Source organism: Eubalaena glacialis, chromosome 4 (genome assembly GCF_028564815.1).
Source record: "Eubalaena glacialis isolate mEubGla1 chromosome 4, mEubGla1.1.hap2.+ XY, whole genome shotgun sequence".
Taxonomy (NCBI): domain Eukaryota; kingdom Metazoa; phylum Chordata; class Mammalia; order Artiodactyla; family Balaenidae; genus Eubalaena; species Eubalaena glacialis.
The window spans coordinates 57,076,231-57,096,552 of NC_083719.1; the positions used below are offsets into that span (position 1 = coordinate 57,076,231).

The 20,322-nt window shown below is 37.3% G+C and overlaps 1 protein-coding gene across 2 annotated transcripts in view; it reads left to right on the forward strand.

The window, feature by feature from the left end:
• The first annotated feature begins 8,145 nt into the window (after nt 1-8,145).
• The window catches only part of TNPO1 (transportin 1), an 87,149-nt gene continuing 74,972 nt past the window's right edge, over nt 8,146-20,322 (forward strand). The window contains exon 1 of one of the 2 annotated variants that reach the window (XM_061189343.1): nt 8,146-8,243. In XM_061189343.1, the coding sequence (XP_061045326.1) occupies nt 8,229-8,243 (15 nt within the window). In that variant the 5' untranslated portion in view covers nt 8,146-8,228. The remainder of the gene's footprint in view (nt 8,244-20,322) is intronic. The other variant, XM_061189344.1, reaches the window with a different exon arrangement.

Sequence of the window (20,322 nt, forward strand, 5' to 3'; positions counted from 1 at the left end):
GATTCAGTTTCTTTGAATTCTCATCAGATTTTGGTGTTGTTATTATTATTATTTTTTTTTTTAGTTTCAGCCATTCAGATGGGTGTGTAGTGATATCTCATCACCTGGGTTTAATTTGCATTCCTCTGATGGCTAATGTTGACTGGTTTTTGAACAATGATTTAGCCTTGCATCCCTGGAATAAACCCCATTTGGTCATTGTATATAATTCTTTTTATATATTACTGAATTTTGTTTGCTAATATTTTGTTAAGAATTTTTGAGTCTATGTTGAGTCTATGTTTGAATCTATGAGAGATACTGGTTTGTAGTTTTCTTCTTTATACCATATTTGTCTGTTTTGGTATCAGGGTAACAGTAGCAACACAAAATGAGTTAGGAAGTGTTTTCACTGCTTCTCTTTTTCTAGAAGATATTGTGTATAACTGGTATTAATTCTTTAAATGTTTGGTAGAACTCTCCAGTGAAACCATCTGGGCCTGGAGATTTCTTTTGCGGGGAGTTTTGAAATTATGAATTCAACTTCCTTAATAGTTATAGCACTATTTCAAATTATATATTTCATGTTGGTGAGTTATGGTAATTAGTACTTTTCAAGGAATTGGCATTTCATCTAAGTTCTCACATGTATGTGTGCTGAGTTGTTCATAATATTCCTTTATCATCCTTTTGATGTCTGCAGGGTCTGTAGTGATATCCCCTGTTTCACTCCTGAGTTTTTGGTAATTTGTGTCTTCTTTCTTTTTCAGTCTTGCTAGAGGTTAGTCAATTATATTGTTTTTTTTTCCCAAGAAGCTTTTTGTTTCATTGATTTTCCTTATTGTTTTTCTGTTTTCAGTTTCAGTGATTTCTGCTCTTATCTTTATTATTTCCTTTTACTTTCAACCTGCTTATATCATATTTGAAGTGAGTTTCTTGTAGACTGCATATATTAATACTTGGGTCATGATTTTAATCCACTCCTGCCAATCAAAATACAATGATGTTTTTAGACCATTTATATTTAATGTAATTGATATGTTAGGGCTGTCATTTTATTTCTTGTTTTCTGTCCTTTTTTTTTATTTTTTACTTTTCCTGCTTTCCTGTTGATTATTCACACATTTTTTGAATTCCATATAGATTTACCTATAATGTTTCTTAGCGTATCATTTTATATAGCTTATTTACTGGTTGCTTTAGGTATTACATTATATATATATTTAAATTACACATATTTATATATGATACATAATATATATAGTGTATGTATAACTTATCTGAGTATACTGGTATTGTCATTTTACCAGTTCAAGTGAAGTGCAGAAACCTTATCTCCCTTTATGTCTCTTTACCTTCTCCATTTAAAAGTACAATTGTCTTAAATATTTCTTCTACATACATTCAGAATCATATCAGACAATGTTATAAATTTTGCTTCAAGCACCAAATATAATTTAGAAGACTCAAGAAGAAGAAGGGAAACCTATTATATTTACCTGTATTTTTGCTCAATCTGTTCTTCTTTCTTCCAGGGTTCCTATATTCCTTCTTTTATACTTTCCTTCCTGCTTAGAGTACTTCTCTTAGCTATTCTTTTAGAAAAAGTCTGCTAGTGACAAGATCTCTTAATTTTCCTTTATCTGAGAATGTCATGATTTTCCCTTCATTCCTAAACGGATATTGGTGCTGAATATAGGATTCTGGGTTGATAGCTCTTTCCTTTCAACACTTGAAAAACAGTATTATTTCCTTTTGGCCTCCATGGTTTCTGGTGTGAAATTCACTGTCGTTCATATAAGCTTTTATAGGTAAGGCGTCATTTCTTATTCCCTAAGCTTTCAGGGTTTTTTCCTTTGTTTTGAATTTTTAGAAGTTGAACTATGTGTCTTGGCATGGATTTTTTTTTTTTTTGGATTAATCCTATTTGGGTTTCATTCGTCTTCTTTATTTTTTTAAATAACAGCTTTACTGAGATATAATTTATATACCATAAAATTCACCCTTTTAAAGTTTACCATAAAGTGTTTCATAGTACATTCGTGGGGTTGTGCAACCTCCACTGTCTAATTTTAGACTGCTTTCATCCTCTCCTAAAGAAACCTCTGATACCTACTGGTAGTCACTCTCTATTTCCCCTCCTCCAATCCTTGGAAACTACTAATCTACTTTCTGTCTCTGTAAATTTGCCTATTCTAGATATTTCATATAAATGTAATAATACAATACATGGTCCTCTGTATTGGCTTCTTTCATTTGGCAAAATGTTTTCATGGTTCACTCAAATTGTAGCATGTATTAGTACTTTATTCATTTTTAAAATACCAATTAATATTCCATTGTATGGATATACTATATTTTGTTTATTCATTAATCAATTGATGGACATTTGAGTTGTTTCCACTTTTTGGCTATTACAAATAATGCTGCTATGAACATTTGTGCATAAGCTTTGTGTAGACATATGTTTTCATTTCCATTAGGAGTGGAATTGCTGGATGTTATGGTAACTCTGTGTTTGTTTGAAGAAATGCCAAACTGTTTTCCAAAGCACGTGTAGCATTTTACATCCCCCCCCCTTCCCCACATCCTTGCCAATATTTTTATTATCTGTGCTTCTTACTATAGCTATCTTAGTGGGTGTGAGGTTGTGTCTCATAGTCTTGATTTGCATTTCCCTAATAGCTAATGATGTTGAGTATCTTTTCAAATGCTTATGGGCAATTTGTATATTTTATTTGGAGAGATGTCTATACAGATTCTTTGCCCATTTTTATTTAGGTTATCTGTCTTTTTATTATTGAGATATGAGTTCTTTATTCTAGAAAAAGTCTCCTATATGTGACTTGCAAATATTTTTTTCCCATTCGATGGGTAGTCTTTTCACTTTCTCTCTTTATGGTGTCCTTTGAAGCACAAAAGTTTTAAATTTTTTGAAGTCCAATTTATCTAGTGCTTTCTTTTGTTGCTTGTGTTTTTGACGTCATATCTAAGAAGTCTTTTTCTAACTCAAGGTCACAAAGATCTACTTCCATGTTTTCTTCCAAGAATTTTACAGTGTTACCTCTTAAATTTAGTTCTATGATCCATTTTGAGTTAATTTTTGTATATGGTATGAGGCAGGGGTCCAATTTTACTCTTTTGCAGGTGGATACTCAGTTGTCCCAGCACTATTTGTTGAAAACTGTCTTTCCCTCATTTAGTTGTTTGGGCACTTTTGTTGAAAATTTGCTCAACTTCTTAAATCTGTAGGTTTATGTCTTTTGTCAAATTTCAGAAGTTTTCAGCCATTATTTCTTTGAGTATTTTTAGCCCCACCTTCTTTCTTTTCTCCTTCCAGGACTCTGATGACATGAATGTTAGATCTTTTGTTATAGTCACTCAACTCCATGAGACTGTGTTCATTTTTTTAAAATCTATTTTCTCTCTATTGTTAGATTGGGTAATTTCTATTTTTCTATCTACAAGTTCACTAATTCTTTCCTTGTACTCCTCCATTGTGTTGTTAAACCCATCCACTTAGTTTTTTACTCCAATTATTATATTTTTTAGTTCTAAAATTTCCATTTGGTTCTTTTTTATATCTTCTACTACTTTGCTGAGATTTTCTATTTTTTCTGTTTCAAGTGTTTTTGTAGTTGTGCATTGAAGCATTTTTGTCTGCTTTAAAATCTGTCAGATATTCTAACATCTCTATCATCTTGGTTTTATCATTTATTGTCTTTTTTATATACAGTTTGAAATCTTCCTAGTTCTTAACATGACAATCGATTTTCAATTGAAATCTAGACATTTAGGATATTGTGCCATGAGATTTTAGATCTTATTTAAATCTTTTGTTTTAGCTGTTTTTTTCTGACACAGCAATGCAAGTGGAAGTGGGGTTGGGGAGCATGCACCACCTTATTACTGCCAGGTTGGGGGAGAAGTCCAAGTTCCCTACTTGGCCTCCACTGACACCCAAGGTGGGAGGCTCCTCATTACTGGCTAGTGGGATGAAAGTTCTAATTCTCTACTTAACTTTATCTGACATGAGAAGAGGGGAGGGGAGGTTGGGGCACCTTGTTATAGCCTGCTGAGGGTGGAAGTCTAGGCTCTCCACCAGACCTTTGCTGGCATGAGTGGGGGGTGGGGGGTGTCACATTTGGGGTTTTTTTCATAGTTTTTGTCTGGAGTAGAGCATTTATTGTCTAAATGTTTTCTATCTGCTTTACTGCCCCTTTACTGGTCCTTCAGCTAAAGAGAGCAATACTTTGTTGGGCCTTTTTTTGTCTGTACCATTGGCACTTCCAGGTAGCCAGCTTCTTCAGTTTCAAGTCTGGAACATATGAGGCAAAAAGAAAACTCAGGGAACTAACCATCATGTTCCTTGGGTTTCCAGGGCCCTAGTTGGTCTGTCTTCTCTCCATCTTTCAGAGTCTTATGTTTGTTTTATGTGTAATATTCAAGGTTTTTCATTGTACTTAGTGAGAGGAAGAGGGAAAAGTAGGTCTACTCCATCTTCCCAGAAGCAGAAGTCTAAGTAGACCTTTCTATAAATAGAATCACATTTTAATCACTAGGAGATATTAATAGTTAAAGGAACTTTGAAGTTAATCCTTTCCCAATTAATAATAATTCCCTTGTGTATCTCTTCTGTACATTCAAACTGTATCTTGGGTTTGCTTTAAATGAGAAATGCTTATAGATTATATACACATTTCTGAATATTGACTACAACTGTCCTCTTCCAATATTTGAATTAAATTCCTCTAAATAATTACTTTTTAAATGTTTTTTCCTTATTGACAATCTGAACATATTTCAATGGAAGGCAATTCCTTAAACTGCGTAGTGTTAAAGGATTGAATGAGAATTCCCAACTTTCCAGAAGCATAAGATGGAAACATTTCTTAGAAGTTTTCCATTTTAGAAGCTTACCTGTATCTAATAGATTATTTCACTTCTCTTACTGAGTTTCTATATACTCACTAATAATTTACTATTAAAGATATTTATTTAACAACTTATGGATTTCCAGTCCTATTATTTTTTCAATAACCATTCCTCCTTCTCAAATATCTGCTCTTTATACATATTAATACCTAGTAATACTGTCTTTTATTGCCCTCTAACTATCTGCCAGGCACTCTGCTAATGCGCTCCTAATATACTTTCATATTTAATCCTGTTTAAAGCAAGGAAAGTGAAGCTTAGAAGGACAGAACTGAAAGTGTTTGCAAGTACATACAAGCCCTCTGCCTCCCAGCTTCATGCTTGTTTTGACAGTGCTACATCCTAGAGTAAGCATCTTTTCCTTCCAAGGTGAAAGCTTATAGGTATGTTTTCTCCTTTAATGCTATTTTGTAATTTCTACCATTCTTTGATTTTTATCTTGGTCAATTTTTTTACCTAAGAAATAAATTTTAATACAGAAATTTAAAATATAAGATATCTGTAATAGGTTCTGAAGTTAAACTCAAAGTTTATTTACTGTTTTTAATTTCAGTATATGTCATTAAAAAGTACTGATAATTCTTCAAAGTTTTATCACATGAACATTGCAGGACTGTATTTGGGTATAAAGAGAAAACACTACTGGGTAGCTGCTACTTCATGCACTAACTGTGCCAGGAGAAAACAAATAACAGGAAATGTAAACTAAAATAAGCTGTGTTAATAAATTCTTGCTAATGATAAGAAGATTTACTGTTTAAAACATGTATTTTTAATTTAACCTAAAGGATAAAGATAAAAAGGCTACATGTCTAAGTATCTCTTTATTCATTGCAGAACTATTTTATATTAAAATTTTAATCCACTTTCATTTAAATTTTATAAAAGAATGGATATTTAATTTGCCTAGTCTTAATTTCAAAATACTGGTAATCAATATCTTTTCTTTCAAAAAATTTTGGCCAATAAATCCTCTCGCATACACTAAATAATACTTCACTTCTTTCCAATCCATTTCAATTATTTCCAAACTATTAATCAGGTGAATTCCTTACTAATTACTTAATCAATAGTTCTTTACATCGGTCATTATTTGCTATTCCTACACATTTAAAAAGTATTCCTGTTATTTTTCTTTAGCAAAGTAGAATACAGATACCACATACACGCTCATTTGTACAGAACAAGGCTCCCTATTCCATGATGGACATTTTCAAATGCAGAAATAAACCCTGTTTGTTATTGGACACATATCCCTGCAGATACACTGAACTACCATTTAGGAAGGTTTACACTAAGATTTTTTTCTTGGTAATCTATTCCTATTTTGGGGGCCTCTTTTTGCTGTATACTATTGTATTCAACTGCTATCGAATTACCATCAGAAAATGTTAAAATCATAATTACGAATATTTTAGTTAAATTTTTTTTCTTGCCATGTTCAATTGCCTAATGACAGAAATGGTCCTTTTTTTTTTTTAACGTGTTTATTGGAGTATAACTGCTTTACAATGGTGTGTTGGTTTCTGCTTTATAACAAAGTGAATCAGCCATACATATACATATATCCCCATATCTCCTCCCTCTTGCGTCTCCCTCCCACCATCCCTATCCCACCCCTCTAGGTGGTCACAAAGCACCGAGCTGATCTCCCTGTGCTATGTAGCTGCTTCCCACTAGCTACCTATTTTGCATTTGGTAGTGTGTATATGTCCATGCCACTCTCTCACTTCGTCCCAGCTTACCCTTCCCCCTACCCAGGTCCTCAAGTCCATTCTTTATGTCTGCGTCTTTATTCCTGTCCTGCACCTAGGTTCTTCAGAACCGTTTTTTTTTTTTTTTTTTTAGATTCCATATATATGTGTTAGCATACGGTATTTGTTTTTCTCTTTCTGACTTACCTCACTCTGTATGACAGACTCTAGGTCCATCCACCTCACTACAAATAACTCAATTTAATTTCTTTTTATGGCTGAGCAATATTCCATTGTATATATGTGCCACATCTTCTTTATCCATTCATCTGTCGATGGACACTAGGTTGCTTCCATGTCCTGGAGAAATGGTCCTTTTATACTCAAAATTTAAGTTAAATAAACTTGTTCTTTCGTAAAATGATTGTTGTTGCAAACGAAAATTATTAACAAATTTATTAACAAGTAAGATGTCTCAGTATAAAAACACTTCCTAGTATTGGTACTCTAATTTTATCTAGAATATGACTGGAAGGCAACAATCACTACACATTTTCAAAACATAATATATACAGCACTTGCAAGTAGGATAGTCAAAACTGTTGGCCTTTTGACACATTGACCATGTGAGGAAGCATATCATCAGCGGCATCATCACCTTAGGAAATAATGATCTAGCTATGCAAATTTAAAATATTCACATATAGTAAATTTATATAGAAGAATACCGTGAGGTAAGGGCACTGCTTTTTATCTATTCACTACCATTATTATAATTGAGTATATAAAAAGTCTACCTCTCCCATTTTGAATTATTTTCTCTTCGGAAAATAGAAGACATTTTAATTTCTCGTGATGGCCGGTTACGGAGAGGAGGACTTGTTATTTCTAAGAGCAAGAACCTACTTTTATATGAATACACGCCTGGAGACGTAAAACCTAATTTTAGAAGGCATTTAATTTCACCTACAAAGCAGTTGATGTGTTAGATACAGCATACCTCAAAAGCTATCCTGCAATATTAGCGGAGGACCGTCCACCGAATCTATCCACTGAAGCCATTTCTACTTTTTACCAGCGGCGACGGAACTGTATTATTGTGGAATATGCGGCATGTTCGGTGTTTAATAGGCTCCCAGGGAAGGGCTGTCACTTTGGAGGTGGTCCTGAGGTATGGAAGTTGGGCTGGGGTACGGTCGTCGTGCTCGGAGTCAGCCACACGTACAGGCCATTTTGGTCGAGGCCTCACAGCGCGGAGCAGCGTCCGTGCGGGTTCCTCCAGTGAGCCAGAGGCTCGGGCCCGCGCGTCGGCCGCAGGGGGCGCGAGCGGGAGCCCGGCGGCGGGCCGAAGCCCGAGGCTGCAGCGCGGGCTTAGAAACCGCTGCCACGCGCCACCGGGCGTAGACCCATAGGCCCCGCAGGCCCGGGCCGCGGTTTTCCCAGCCCCGCCGCCGTTGCCAAGGCGACAGCCGCCGAACGTTCCCGTGGCAGGCCCCGCCCACGCCCAATCAGACCGGCGCTCGCTGGAGCCCAGATTTTCTTTGTTCCGCAGCCATTTCAGGCCCCGGAGGGGAGGCAACGCCGCTTCGGCAGAGGGCCCGAGCGCCGGAGGCCTCTGGGATGGTGTGGGACCGGGTAGGTGGCGTGAGGGTGCGCGGCCCCGGACTGGAGGGCGGGAACGGAGGCAAGCTGTTCGGAAGCTGCCTGACGGGCCTCGGGGAGAGGCGCCGGACCCGCTGCCGCCTTCTCGGTGCCCGCCTGGCCGTTTGGAGCCCGGCGGCGGCGGCGGCGGCGGCGGCGCGGTTCTAAGCCCAACAGCTGCCCGCCCGGGCGTCCCTGGGGATCCGGGCAGGGGGCTGGCGGCGGCTCTTCAGGTGTCCGAGGTAAGGGCCTGAAGCCCGTTAGGGGCGGTGGGAAGAGGGTGTGTTCCTCGGGGAGCCTTTGCCCCCGACCATTAAACCGCGGCGTTTCAGGGCCCTGGGTACCGCAGTCGCTGCCCTGGGACACCTGCTTCCCGAGGGTTCTGGGCACTGTCGGGCGCTGCCCCGGATGCCCGGTCTTTGTCCCCGCCCGGCCCCCTCTGCCCGGGTGTCCCTGGTCCACACACACCATCGCCACCACACTCCGCTGGCTGATCGCTTTCTCCAGGCGGTTCTTTCCACTTGGGGACTCATGGTTTCACGACATGTGTACATAATTTTAATGTTTGTAACTGTCCGGGTTTTGCGTGGGTTTGTGTTTTTTGCGCTTTTGCCCTTTTGTACTTCTCTCACGAACGCGCCACAGGGAACTGCTGCTGAGAAGCGGACCCACGCCACAATCAACCTGTTTTGGGCATGGCTTTCATCCTTCAAAAACAATCGCCTGTTATTTGTTTCCTGATTTTAAAAATCAACTGGATTTTGCAAGGATTGCTTACAGTTTAAGTCCGTTATCTTAACAATCGCTAATCAGTTCGGTTCTTAGCAGATAAAAATGTAGAAATTTAAAGTTGGAGACTATCCACAAATTGATTTTGACAGTTGTATTAAGAAGCTCAGTAACGATCCTGCGTTGAAGCTCACGACTTCAATGATGAGTGCATAAATGGTGCTTTTCTTTTTTTTTTAATCTAAAGGAAAGATGTTTTTAAAATACAAATTGTATCGTGGAATAGGTATTTGAAACTGTAAGGTTGTAAAATGGCTGTCCTGACATGCTCATTATTAGGATAACAAATTACTTTTGGATTTTAAGTTTCTCTGTTTTATTAAATTTTCATATTAGAATGGTAAATAAGTTATGCCTAATGAAGCAGGGGAGGATTCTGTCTTTTGAAAACGATTCTGTTTTCACTCCCTCCTGCACCCCATTCTTCTTAGAGAATGACTCTGCCAAGTTGAAAACTTGCAACTGCAAAAGAGAAATATTAGCTTGAAGGTGCAGATTTCTTCTTTACTCCTCAGCATATGCAACGCATAAATGTGTAACAGTTTGGCAGTACGGTTTTTACTTCACCTAATTTAATAGGAGCCTAATGAACTATTAGTGCTCCATTTTCTTTTTCCTAAAAGGGGCCCCCACCAGATTAGGCTTGATGTAGTTACATCTTCATCCTAGATATTTAGGGAATTACTAAATTCCTCCCACTGAAATATCTATAAAAATATTTTAAAGTAATCGAGCTTATTATCATTATATATTGTGAGCAGGATAAGATTTTGGTAAAAATATGTATGATTCTGGTTGTAAATCTTTCCATTATCAACACTTGTTATTGTATTCATTGTTTTTATGACTAGTTTTTCTTCTTTATATAATGTAAAAGCCATCTCATGAACTCTGTTCTTCTAAATACTGTAAATGAACTGCATTGAAATATAAATGTACTATGTTTAGAAGAATTGCAGTTAACCATGTTGGATTCTGCAGATACTGTTTTTAAGAAAAGGAATTTGGTTATAAAGGAAGCCAAACCAAGTGACATACGTAATGAAATAAATTTATCAAATGTAAACTGCAGAGAAGAACACAGCAGTAAGTGGAAGTTATTTTTATTGCCCAGGGTGTACATTATGAATATTTTTTCCTGGAATTGATATTTGAATATGTATTGGTGCCAAAAAGACCTTGTTTGTAAAAAAACAATTTGGTTTACCAGCAAAAGGGTGAGAAAGCTGAGAAAGTCAAGGTGATTGATTAACTGTTGAAGTTTTTAAAAACAGTGGAGAATAATACCACCTTCAGAAAGGAGGATGAGAGACAGTTAAATTCCCCAGGTGTTGAAAATCTTTCTTAGTTGGTTCCATTCAGCCAGTGCTATGGTAGCTATCTGGTGAGTGTTGGCAGGTAAGAGGGGTCTCCTGGGTTGCAGAGGGTGAGAACTTTACAATGGAAGACAGGTGTTTGCAAAAGTGGTAACTGTAGATTTACCACTACAATTACAACTACAAACTGTAATTGTAGTTACATGGATGGGTGTTAGTGTGGGAAAGAGTTTCTAGAAGCTACGCTTGCTTGCTCTAAGACCTCCTTACTAGAAGAATTCTTTGAAGTACTGTCAGTAGGTGTAATAAGTAAGAATGTTAAGAGTTCCAGAGTCTCAGTGGTTAAATGAGATATTGGAACAGGAAATAGGGGTGGAGATTTGTCTTAGAATTTTCTGGAGTAGATAGAACGTATACAGGAATGGTGGCTACATCTTATTACAAAATGGCACCTGATGGCAAAGCAAATATTTGAATTCAGAACTGAAGGAAAGCTGAAAGAAATCTCATATCTGAAAGGCCACAAGGTTTGAATTGACATGTGCCTTTTTAATGGTTAAAATTTTTAAACAAAGCAAGTCTTTTCAGTGTAGTATAGCAGAAGCAGGAACTCTGGAGCCAGACTACTTGGATTCAAGTCTTGGCACCTTCCATAATTAACTGTGTAACCTTGAACAAATTACTTCATCTCACTATGCCTCAGTTATCTCATCTTTTAAGGAATTAATCTTATGAGGATTAAATGAGTTAATACTAAGCTTTTAGAACTTGGCCTGGCATGTAGTAAACACTTCATACATAATAACTGCTATTATTATCATCATTGTCATGATCATTGGTATTTTAGAAAATATAGAAAACACCATAAAATAATAATCACTAATATCAGGACCATGAGGTAACTACTATAAACCCTTTGATACATTTCCTTCCAATATTTTTTCTCAGTTTATTTGATCTTTACACAGTTGAGACTTTAATATTAACAATTTTGCATTCTGCTGTTTTCACCTAGCACCATAAGCTTTCTCTTGCTATTAAATTATTTCATCAGCATCTTTTCAAATGACCACATAATGTTTTTGTGAATTTCTCATAAGTAAACGTTTTACTGTTGGACAGTTAGCAAGTTTCTTTTTGCAGTTGTAAGAAACACTACAGTGAACATTCTTATACATAAAACTGTTTCTGTGTTTTAGACTATTTCATTAAGATAGATTTCCCAAAGTGGAAGTGTCGGGTCAGAGTGTATGAACATCCAGAGCTCATGGTTCATATCACCAAACTGCTTCTACTTAAGGGAATTTAATAATGGACTTAAGTTGAGGAGCACAGCATTTATTGCCCTTTTGCTTGAGTTGGGAGGGAAGAGAGAGTGAATTAACATTTTTTTCTGTATAATATACTAGGCATCATTTGTAGGCATTTAGCATACATTGTTACTTTTATGTACATTATGCTCATTATCCTAGCCCTATGTCGCTTTACACATGAGAGTTACTTCCATTTTACTGGATGGGAGAACTGAAGTATCAGTAGGTAAGTACTTTGCCCAAGGACTCAAAAGTGTTCAAGGCTGGATCTGAATCTAGATCTGCCTCATTACAGAACTCAAAACTTTGTAAAGTTTTATGTGATACACATATTCAGAATCTTATAATGAATATGTATACATTGAATGAATACAAAATCTTTAAAGGAATCTTATAATTCACTATAACAGTGAATCTATTAACTGTAGATCGTAGATCACATTATTAAGATAGTGAAACTGAGCTGGAAGTAATGAATGAATAAATTACAAAGTTAAAACAGGTGAGGCTTAACTATCCAAGTATATTTTAAAAAGGAAAAAAAAACTCCTTACCTGGATGAGATGTAATATGTATGTATGTATGTAATGAATATGTGAAGCTGGTTTCTAAAATGATTGCAGCAAGCATTTGTGGGTGAAACACTCTTTGTAAAGACCTCAACACAAATAGAGGAAAAAAAACAAATCCATCAAATTTGGGGTATAAGAGAAGTGACAAAGGCCCAGTAAATAACTATATTGAAAAATATGTTTAGTGAAACCCCTGGCAAAGTAAACTAAAATCTTAATAAAAAATAAATAAATAAATAATTGAGATGTTCCAGTTAAGGAGAAGAAGACTACCAACAAGGTGTGTGAGATTAATTTTATACTGAAAACTAAAGCAAAAAAAAAAATTTTGAGTCGCGTTTTGTAGTTGACTTTGAAGCACTCTGAAGCCATTAGTGAAATAACTATCGGTGAAGTCCCTGAAACCTCAGGTGCCAAAGTAACCACCATAGATGAAAAGGTTGATCCCAGAAAGGCCAAGATTCCATTGCTTTTGTCTTTACTAGGGAAGGAATTAGGGGAGAGAAATACTTCAGCAGATTGTGAGTGTACAAAATAGATACAAATAAATGATTAGGAATAGGTGGTATCCATCAAAATTGTAAGTAAATGAATATAAAACATTGATCATTATGCTGCCATTAGAAATAATGTTTTTGAAAAATACTTAACGAAGTAAAAATATAGTTTATTTTAGAGCATAGGAAAGTGATGAGAAACATGCCAAATTATGAAGGACTTGTGCCCTTTATTCATTCAGTAAGCATTTTTAGTGCTGACATTGTCCCTTGTCCTCAAGAGATTTAGATACTACTTGTAGAGAGAGATATGTAAACAAAAAAGTGCAATGAAGTGTAGATAAAGCTCTTATGATATAAATCTGAAGAGACACCCAGTAAATATTTTCTGCTTTGTAGGCCAAACCAACTCAGCCATTGTAGTGCAAACGCAGCCATAGACAATATGGAAACTAATAGGTGTGGCCAGGTTTGATTGGTGGGCTTTAAGTAGAGAATCTCTTACAGTATATACTAGAAGGATTTCAGGAAGAGGTACCTACTGAGTCTTGTGTTGCCCTAGCATGAGCCATTGAAAGATTTGAAATGAGAAATTTGCAGCGTTGATTTGTGTGATTCATTAAGAGCAGAGAAATAGAAAAATAGGTTATTTTTAGATGCTATAAACTAAGAAGAGAATCCAATTTTTTAAGTGGGCAAATCCGCAGAAGAGGAAGTACAGCTAGCCAATAATCATGAAATAATGCTCTACCCCACCAATAGGGAAATGCAAAGTAAAACAGTGAAATTTTTTTTTACCCATCATATTGGCAAAAGTGATAAAGTTTTACTAGTATGTATCGATAAGATTGTAGGGAAACTCAAACAATGAATAAATCAGTATAGCCATTTTAATTTTAAAGTAAAAACGTTTTCGACCTAAGCAATTTCCATTTCTTAGAGAAACATAGGGGTATATCAGGAATCATGTATATTCAAGGATGTCTTTGTCAGTTGCCACAGAACCTCCAGACTTCCAGGTCACCTTTTTTTTTTTTTTAATTTATTTATTTAATTTATTTAATTTTGCTTGCATTGGGTCTTTGTTGCTGTGCGCGGGCTTTCTCAGCGGGGGCTACTCTTGTTGTGGTGCGCAGGCTTCTCATTGCGGTGGCTTCTCTTGTTGCAGAGCATGGGCTCTAGGTGCACGGGCCTCAGTAGTTGTGGCTTGCGGGCTTTAGAGCGCAGGCTCAGTAGTTGTGGCACATGGGCTTAGTTGCTCTGCAGCATCTTCCCGGACCAGGGCTAGAACCCGTGTCCCCTGCATTGGCAGGTGGATTCTTAACCACTGTGCCACCAGGGAAGCCCAGGTCACCTTTATCTCCTGCATTCTAAATCATTAAAAGGTCTATATTTGTCTCCCTTTTTTGAAACCCCTTAACAACGCTTCATATTCTTCTACTGTGCCTGCTGGAATTTACAGTCCGTCATCCACAAAATCCAGTCTCAACCTAGCTACTGTTCTCCCTAAAAATCCTGTTTTGGATTATGTCATCAGATTATGTGACTACTACCCTTCATGATTGCTATCAACTGCTAACTGTTCAGGTCATTCCTCCTCATTTCTCAATTATTTTAGCTCCAGGCTCATTGCCTCTCTCTTTATACCATCTCAGTCTTTATATTGAGATTAAAATGAGTATACCTGATCTTTCCTCCAGTGTTCTTCCCATCTATTCTATCTTATCTCAGTCATTCACTCCCAAAGTGATACCCTCTTGCATTGTCAATAACTACAGTCCCTCTGTGGTTACCATTTCATGTTTTCTACTCTTTGACCATACTTCCTTTTTTAGTAGTTCACTCCTAGTTAGTATCTCAGCCCCAACCTTCTTTTTACCCCAATGGAATCGCCAGTCCATTGATCCTATTACTGTGTCCCTGCCATTCACCCTCTTGATGTTTTTACTTCCTTTCTTACTCAGTTTAAATTCCATGGTTAATCACTCCTTTGGATAGCTCCCTTGCTCTTTGCTTGTTTAGTAGAACCATACCCTGGTTAAAACCAACTCTGCTTTCTTTGTGCCTGCCCCTATATAACTTATTATGGCTGGAAGAAAACACACAACCACACATGACCACATACCTCACATTACTTGTTAATGCTGCCTGTTGATTATACTGTATTTTCCTAGTCTGTTCACTTTCCTACTTTCCTCAATAACTGTTTCATATCTTCTTCAAACCTCCAATATAACTTTTCCCATCTTCATTTTCAGTTCATGACCTTGCTTCCTATTTTGTTAAGAAAATTGAAGCAATCAGAAAACTTCCACACACTCCCACCACCCCATGAACTACCATCATCTGTGTCAGTACATGCTATCTTCCTGCTTTTTATCTTAGATGAACTGTCTTATGTTCTTCTGTCTGCTTTTGTACTAGATCCATCATTTCTCCTCTATCATCTGCTCAAGGAATTGCTTCAGCTTCTGTCCTTCCACATCAGTTTTTTTCTTTACTGGATTATTTCTGTCAGCAAACTTATCATTTCTGCCATCTTAAAAAAATTGATCCACTCTTCACCACCTGTTTCCCCATATTTTTGGTTTCCTTTTGTAGCATTATTCCCCGAAAGAGTTGTCTATATTTGCTATTGCCAAGGTTTCTCCTCCCATACTCTGTTAAACCCACTCCAATCAGGCCAGTGAACCATTCCTGCTGAAACAGCTTCTTAGTTTCTCCAGTAACTTCCATGTTGCCAAATGCCATATGTCCTTGATTCTGTTCATCTTACTTGACCTATCAGCAGCATTTGACAGAGCTATTTCTCTCATTCTTGAAACACTTTCTTCTTTGCTTTGCAGGATACCTTACACCCTTGGTTATCTCCTACCTCAGTGCCTGCCTCCTTGTAATTCTCCTTTGCTTTTCTTCTCACAGACCTCTTAGTGTTGGAGAGCCCCAGAGCTCAATCCTTGTTTTTTGTTTTTCATAAATACTCAGTCCATTGGTAATCTCATTCAGTCTCATGGCTTTAAATACCATCTAAATGCTAACAATGCCCAAATTTAGATCTTTAGCCTCTCTCCCTAATTCCTTACATGTTCAACTGCCTATTCAACATCTCTACCTAAATGTCTAATAATAGGCCTCAAACTCAGCTTGTCCAAAACTTACCTCCTAAACTTCCTCCCCAGTACCTACTCTACCCATAGACTTCCCCATTTTGGTTTGTCAATGGCAACTCCATCCTCGCAGTACCTCAGGCTAAATATAGGAGTTGTTCTTGACTTTGCTTTTTCTTTGACACTTTAGATCCATTCTTTCAGGGCGACCAGTTTTTTTCTATATCATCAAAATATATCCAGAATCTTACCGTGCTTCACCTTTTCCACTGCCACCACCCTGGTCCAAGCCACTACCATCGTATCTCTTTGGATTACTTAAATAGGTTACTACCTGGTCTCCCTATTCTACCCTACCCTCTTCCCAGTAGTCTTCCCTCAGTATAGTAGCCAGAGCAAACCTTTCACAAATTAAGATAGTCCCTGTCACTCCTCTATTCAAAGCGCTGCAATGGTTCCCCCTTTCACTCAGAGAAAATCTAGTCCTTACAGTAGACTACAAGGCTCTACATAGTCTACCCAGCCCACTCCCCTTTCTCCTTACTTCCCTGACCTCATTTCCTACTACCACTTTCCCTCCTTGCTCACTGGCCTTACCTCCAGGTCTTTGCTCAGATCTCACATTCTCTAAACACTCTGTTTAATACTGCATCCTAACCCCCCATCCCCCTTATCCTGGATTCTTTTTTACTTTGTGCATAGCACACACCACCTCCTAACCCACTATATCAGGGATCAGCAAGCTAGAGCTCCATCGCTCTGTGGCCTGCTTTTGTACAGCCTGTGAGCTAAGAATGGTTTTTACATTTTTTTAAGGGTTGTAAAACAAAAACAAAGAACATACAACAGACGTATTCTTACTGTTTGGCCTGAACGTGGTCTGCAAAGTCCAGAATATTTACCGTCTGGGCCTTTGCAGGGAAGTTAGCACTAAATATTCTGTTTATTGTCTTTCTTCTCTCACATGAATAAGCTCTAAGAGGGCAAAATCTTTGTTTTATTTATTGCTCTATTTGCAATAACTAGAACAGTGCCTAGAATATAGGTACTCAGTAAATATTTGTTGAATGAATGAATTGCTTGTAATGGTATAAAATTATAATGAAATAGAGCTATATATACAATGAGTAGGAAAGCTAAGGCATATTTTGGATGAGTTTTTATAGAACAGAAATAAAATTCTTTTTATTTCAACAGAAACATACGATTTAAATGAGCAAAAAACAGCTCTGTAAGGATACACATCAAATGCATATTAGAGTGCCTTTGGGGAGGAGACCAGGATTAGGAGAGGTACTTGAAGAGAACTTGAATTTCATCTGTATTGTTTACTTTTTTTATACGATGAGAAGCAGTAACATCAATTTTTCATTTAAAGATACTTTTAATCAAGAGAAAGGGGAAAAAATAGGTACTGACTAAAGCAATGAGAAGAAATAGTAATGGGGTGGAGAGAGAGGGAAGAGAACATTGCCTTTCTTAAAGGTCGTATTTGGCCAGCAATCTGAATGAGAAGGAGTGAGCAATATGAATATTTGAAGAAAGAACAAGCAAAAGTGAGACTCTTAAGTAGGAAAAAGCATAACAACATCAGGGAACTGCAAGAAAACTAGTGTGGAACATAGTGGAAAAGGGGGGCAGAGTCTGCTAGTAGGGAGGACCCCACATTAGGAACAATTTTGTAAGCTATGGTAAGAATATGAGGTTTTATTTTTAAGTGTGATGAGGAACCATTGAACGGTTTTGATGGAGAGAAGACATGATTTAATTCCAATTCTAACTTGATCATTTTTACTGCTTTGTCTCAGTATGGGGCTGTAAGTGAACAAAAGAGCAGGCTGGGAAACCAAATGTAGTAGACCATGCTTTTGTAGAAAATGGTATCTGGACTGGGGTAGACAGTGGAGAAGGTGAGAAATGGTCAGATTCAGAGTATATTTTGAAGGTATATATTAAGGACATATTTTGACAGTACTGACTGATGGTTTAAATGTGGAATATAAGGGAAATCAAGGATGAGTCCTTGGTATTTTGGCCTGAACAACTGGATGAACAGTAATAACTGCATTTAGTGATAATAGGCAACTGGAGGAGGAGCAGATTTGGGATGCGAAAGAGTTCTGTTTTAGTCAGCAAAGTTTGAGATACCCATTTAACAAACAAGTGGATATGTCTTATAAGGTATTGGTTACTTGAGTCTGAAATTCAGAGAGCTATTCAGTGGCACAAATTGGATGAGATTATGTAGATAGGAGAAAGGTGCCTGGGATATTTAGGGTTGGGAGAGCCAGCAAAGGAGACCGACAAAGAGCAGCCAGTGAAGTAAAAGGAAAACCAAGGGAGATGTGATGCCACAGGCTAACAGGTGAAGGAATTGTTGCCCGTTTTCAGCACTGTGGAGAAATTAAGATGAGGCCAAGAAGAAATCATTGGGTTTGGCAACAAGGAAATCTCAGTCTCTGAGGAGTGGAGTGAAGAGGGGGACATGGTGACTGTACATAACTTTCAAGATGTTTCTGTGAATGGAAGGGAAATTGAGAAATTGAGCAGTAGTGGAGGGTAAATGGAGTCAAAGCTGGTTTTTAAAGATATTTTTAAATAATTTGAAACTTAGAGAAAAGTTGTGAGAATAATTGGGAGAACTCCCATATACCCCTTACCTGGATCCACCAATTTTTTAACGTTTTGCCACATTCTTCCCACCCACCTCACACACACGTAATTATTTTTTTGATTGTCTGAGAGTAGGTTGCATACATCTTGCTCCTCTGCCCCTTAACCGGAGTCTGTATATCTTAAGAGCCAGGATATTCTGTTCTGAAAGCACATACAGTTATCGAATTCAGGAAATTTAGTTTTTTACAATCTGTATTACAATTTTGTCACTTGTCCCAGTAAAACATCCTTTATAACATTTTTCCTCCAGTACAGGATCCAGTCTAGGGTTTTATACTGCTTTTAGTTGTCATCTTTTTAGACAAAGAGTTTTTTTTTTTAATGGAACTTTGCCATTTTCTCCTCATAACAGCCCCATGAGATAGAAGTACTATTAATTATATCATTTTATAGATCATAGGTTAATTATTCTTTCCATGACTAATAAGTGGCAGAGCAAGAACTCAAAGTCAAGCCAAGGAACTCCAGGGTTTGTACTCTTAAGCTCTGTATAACAGTGCCTCCCATGGAGTGCTTGGAAAAATCTGAAATTCCATGTTTGAAGTGGGCAGATAAGTCAAATAAATAGATCAGAGGCACTGATTCTTATATTAAAAGGATGATTTTAAACTTCTAGATCTGGATTATAACTCTTTGTAATGGTGGATCAGAGTGTAATATGTCACCTTGATGAGCATCAGGGCAGAAGGAAAGCACAAGGAAAGTGAAGATATTTAAACTTCATATGTAAATTTTACCAGACTTCAGTATAAATGATATGTTTTCAGAGTTATTGCTGCTGATTGTTTAGAAAGGTAAAATAAAGTACTTGGGTTAATTCTTCTGCGGTAAAGTTTAGTTGGCAGTATATATGGACATGGACTAAAGAGTCCTAATATATGTTTCAGCTCATAAAATGCTGCTTGTCAAACCTTTATTAGAAAATATTAGGAGACTTAATTTAGGAAAAGAGCATTAAACAGTGAATCATTGAAACCACAGATGCTGCAGAGTAGGAATTAGAATGCTCCATTGGATTTTTAGTTCAATAATGTTTTATACAGTTTTCTGTTACACAGTTTTGAGGGGATAATGGGTAAAGACTTCTGTTGGGTAGAAACCCAAGTTGTGATGAAAATTTTTGTACATAACATTTTCAGCTAAAGATTGTTCTTACTACTGAATGACTTTGGTAAGAAATGACCTAAACCTGGTGCAGTACTATGCCCTTTCACAGGAGCTCAAGTATTTGCTGAAAGAATCAAATGACATGAAGCTGTCACTCAGGTAATTTAGTAGTCCCAGAACTACACTTGAACAATTGAGTTGAATACAAGTTTCCCTGAAGACTTGGAGAATTTCAGTAGCAAGTATAAAGAAAAGAAGTAAGGCTGGCTTTTGTATGTAGAATATGACCAGACTCATTATTTACTAAATGTTTTGCATCTAGAAGCTGAAAAGGAGCATGGTCTTTAGTTGCTTTATAAATGAGGAAATGAACCAAATGAGTGTAAATGATTTGTACAGGATTGCCCAGCCAGTTCTTTGTGCAGAGAAGAACTGAGACAAGAGCCCCAGTTCTCTGACACGCCTTTTTTCCTGATGTTATTTTGGCTCATCGTGGCACAGAAGACTTAAAGACCTGGGCAGTTTGTCTTAAAACCCAATGAAGTTACACTGCTGCTGGGAGTTGAAGTGTCTGTTTCGCCTCCCCACATGTCATCCTTCCCTTGGTCTGACACCACCCCACCGTAAGTCAAGGATGAAACGGTGGAGAAACTGTAAAGGTAGTAGGTTTTTCTGGAGTCTTGTTTTAGCACGGGT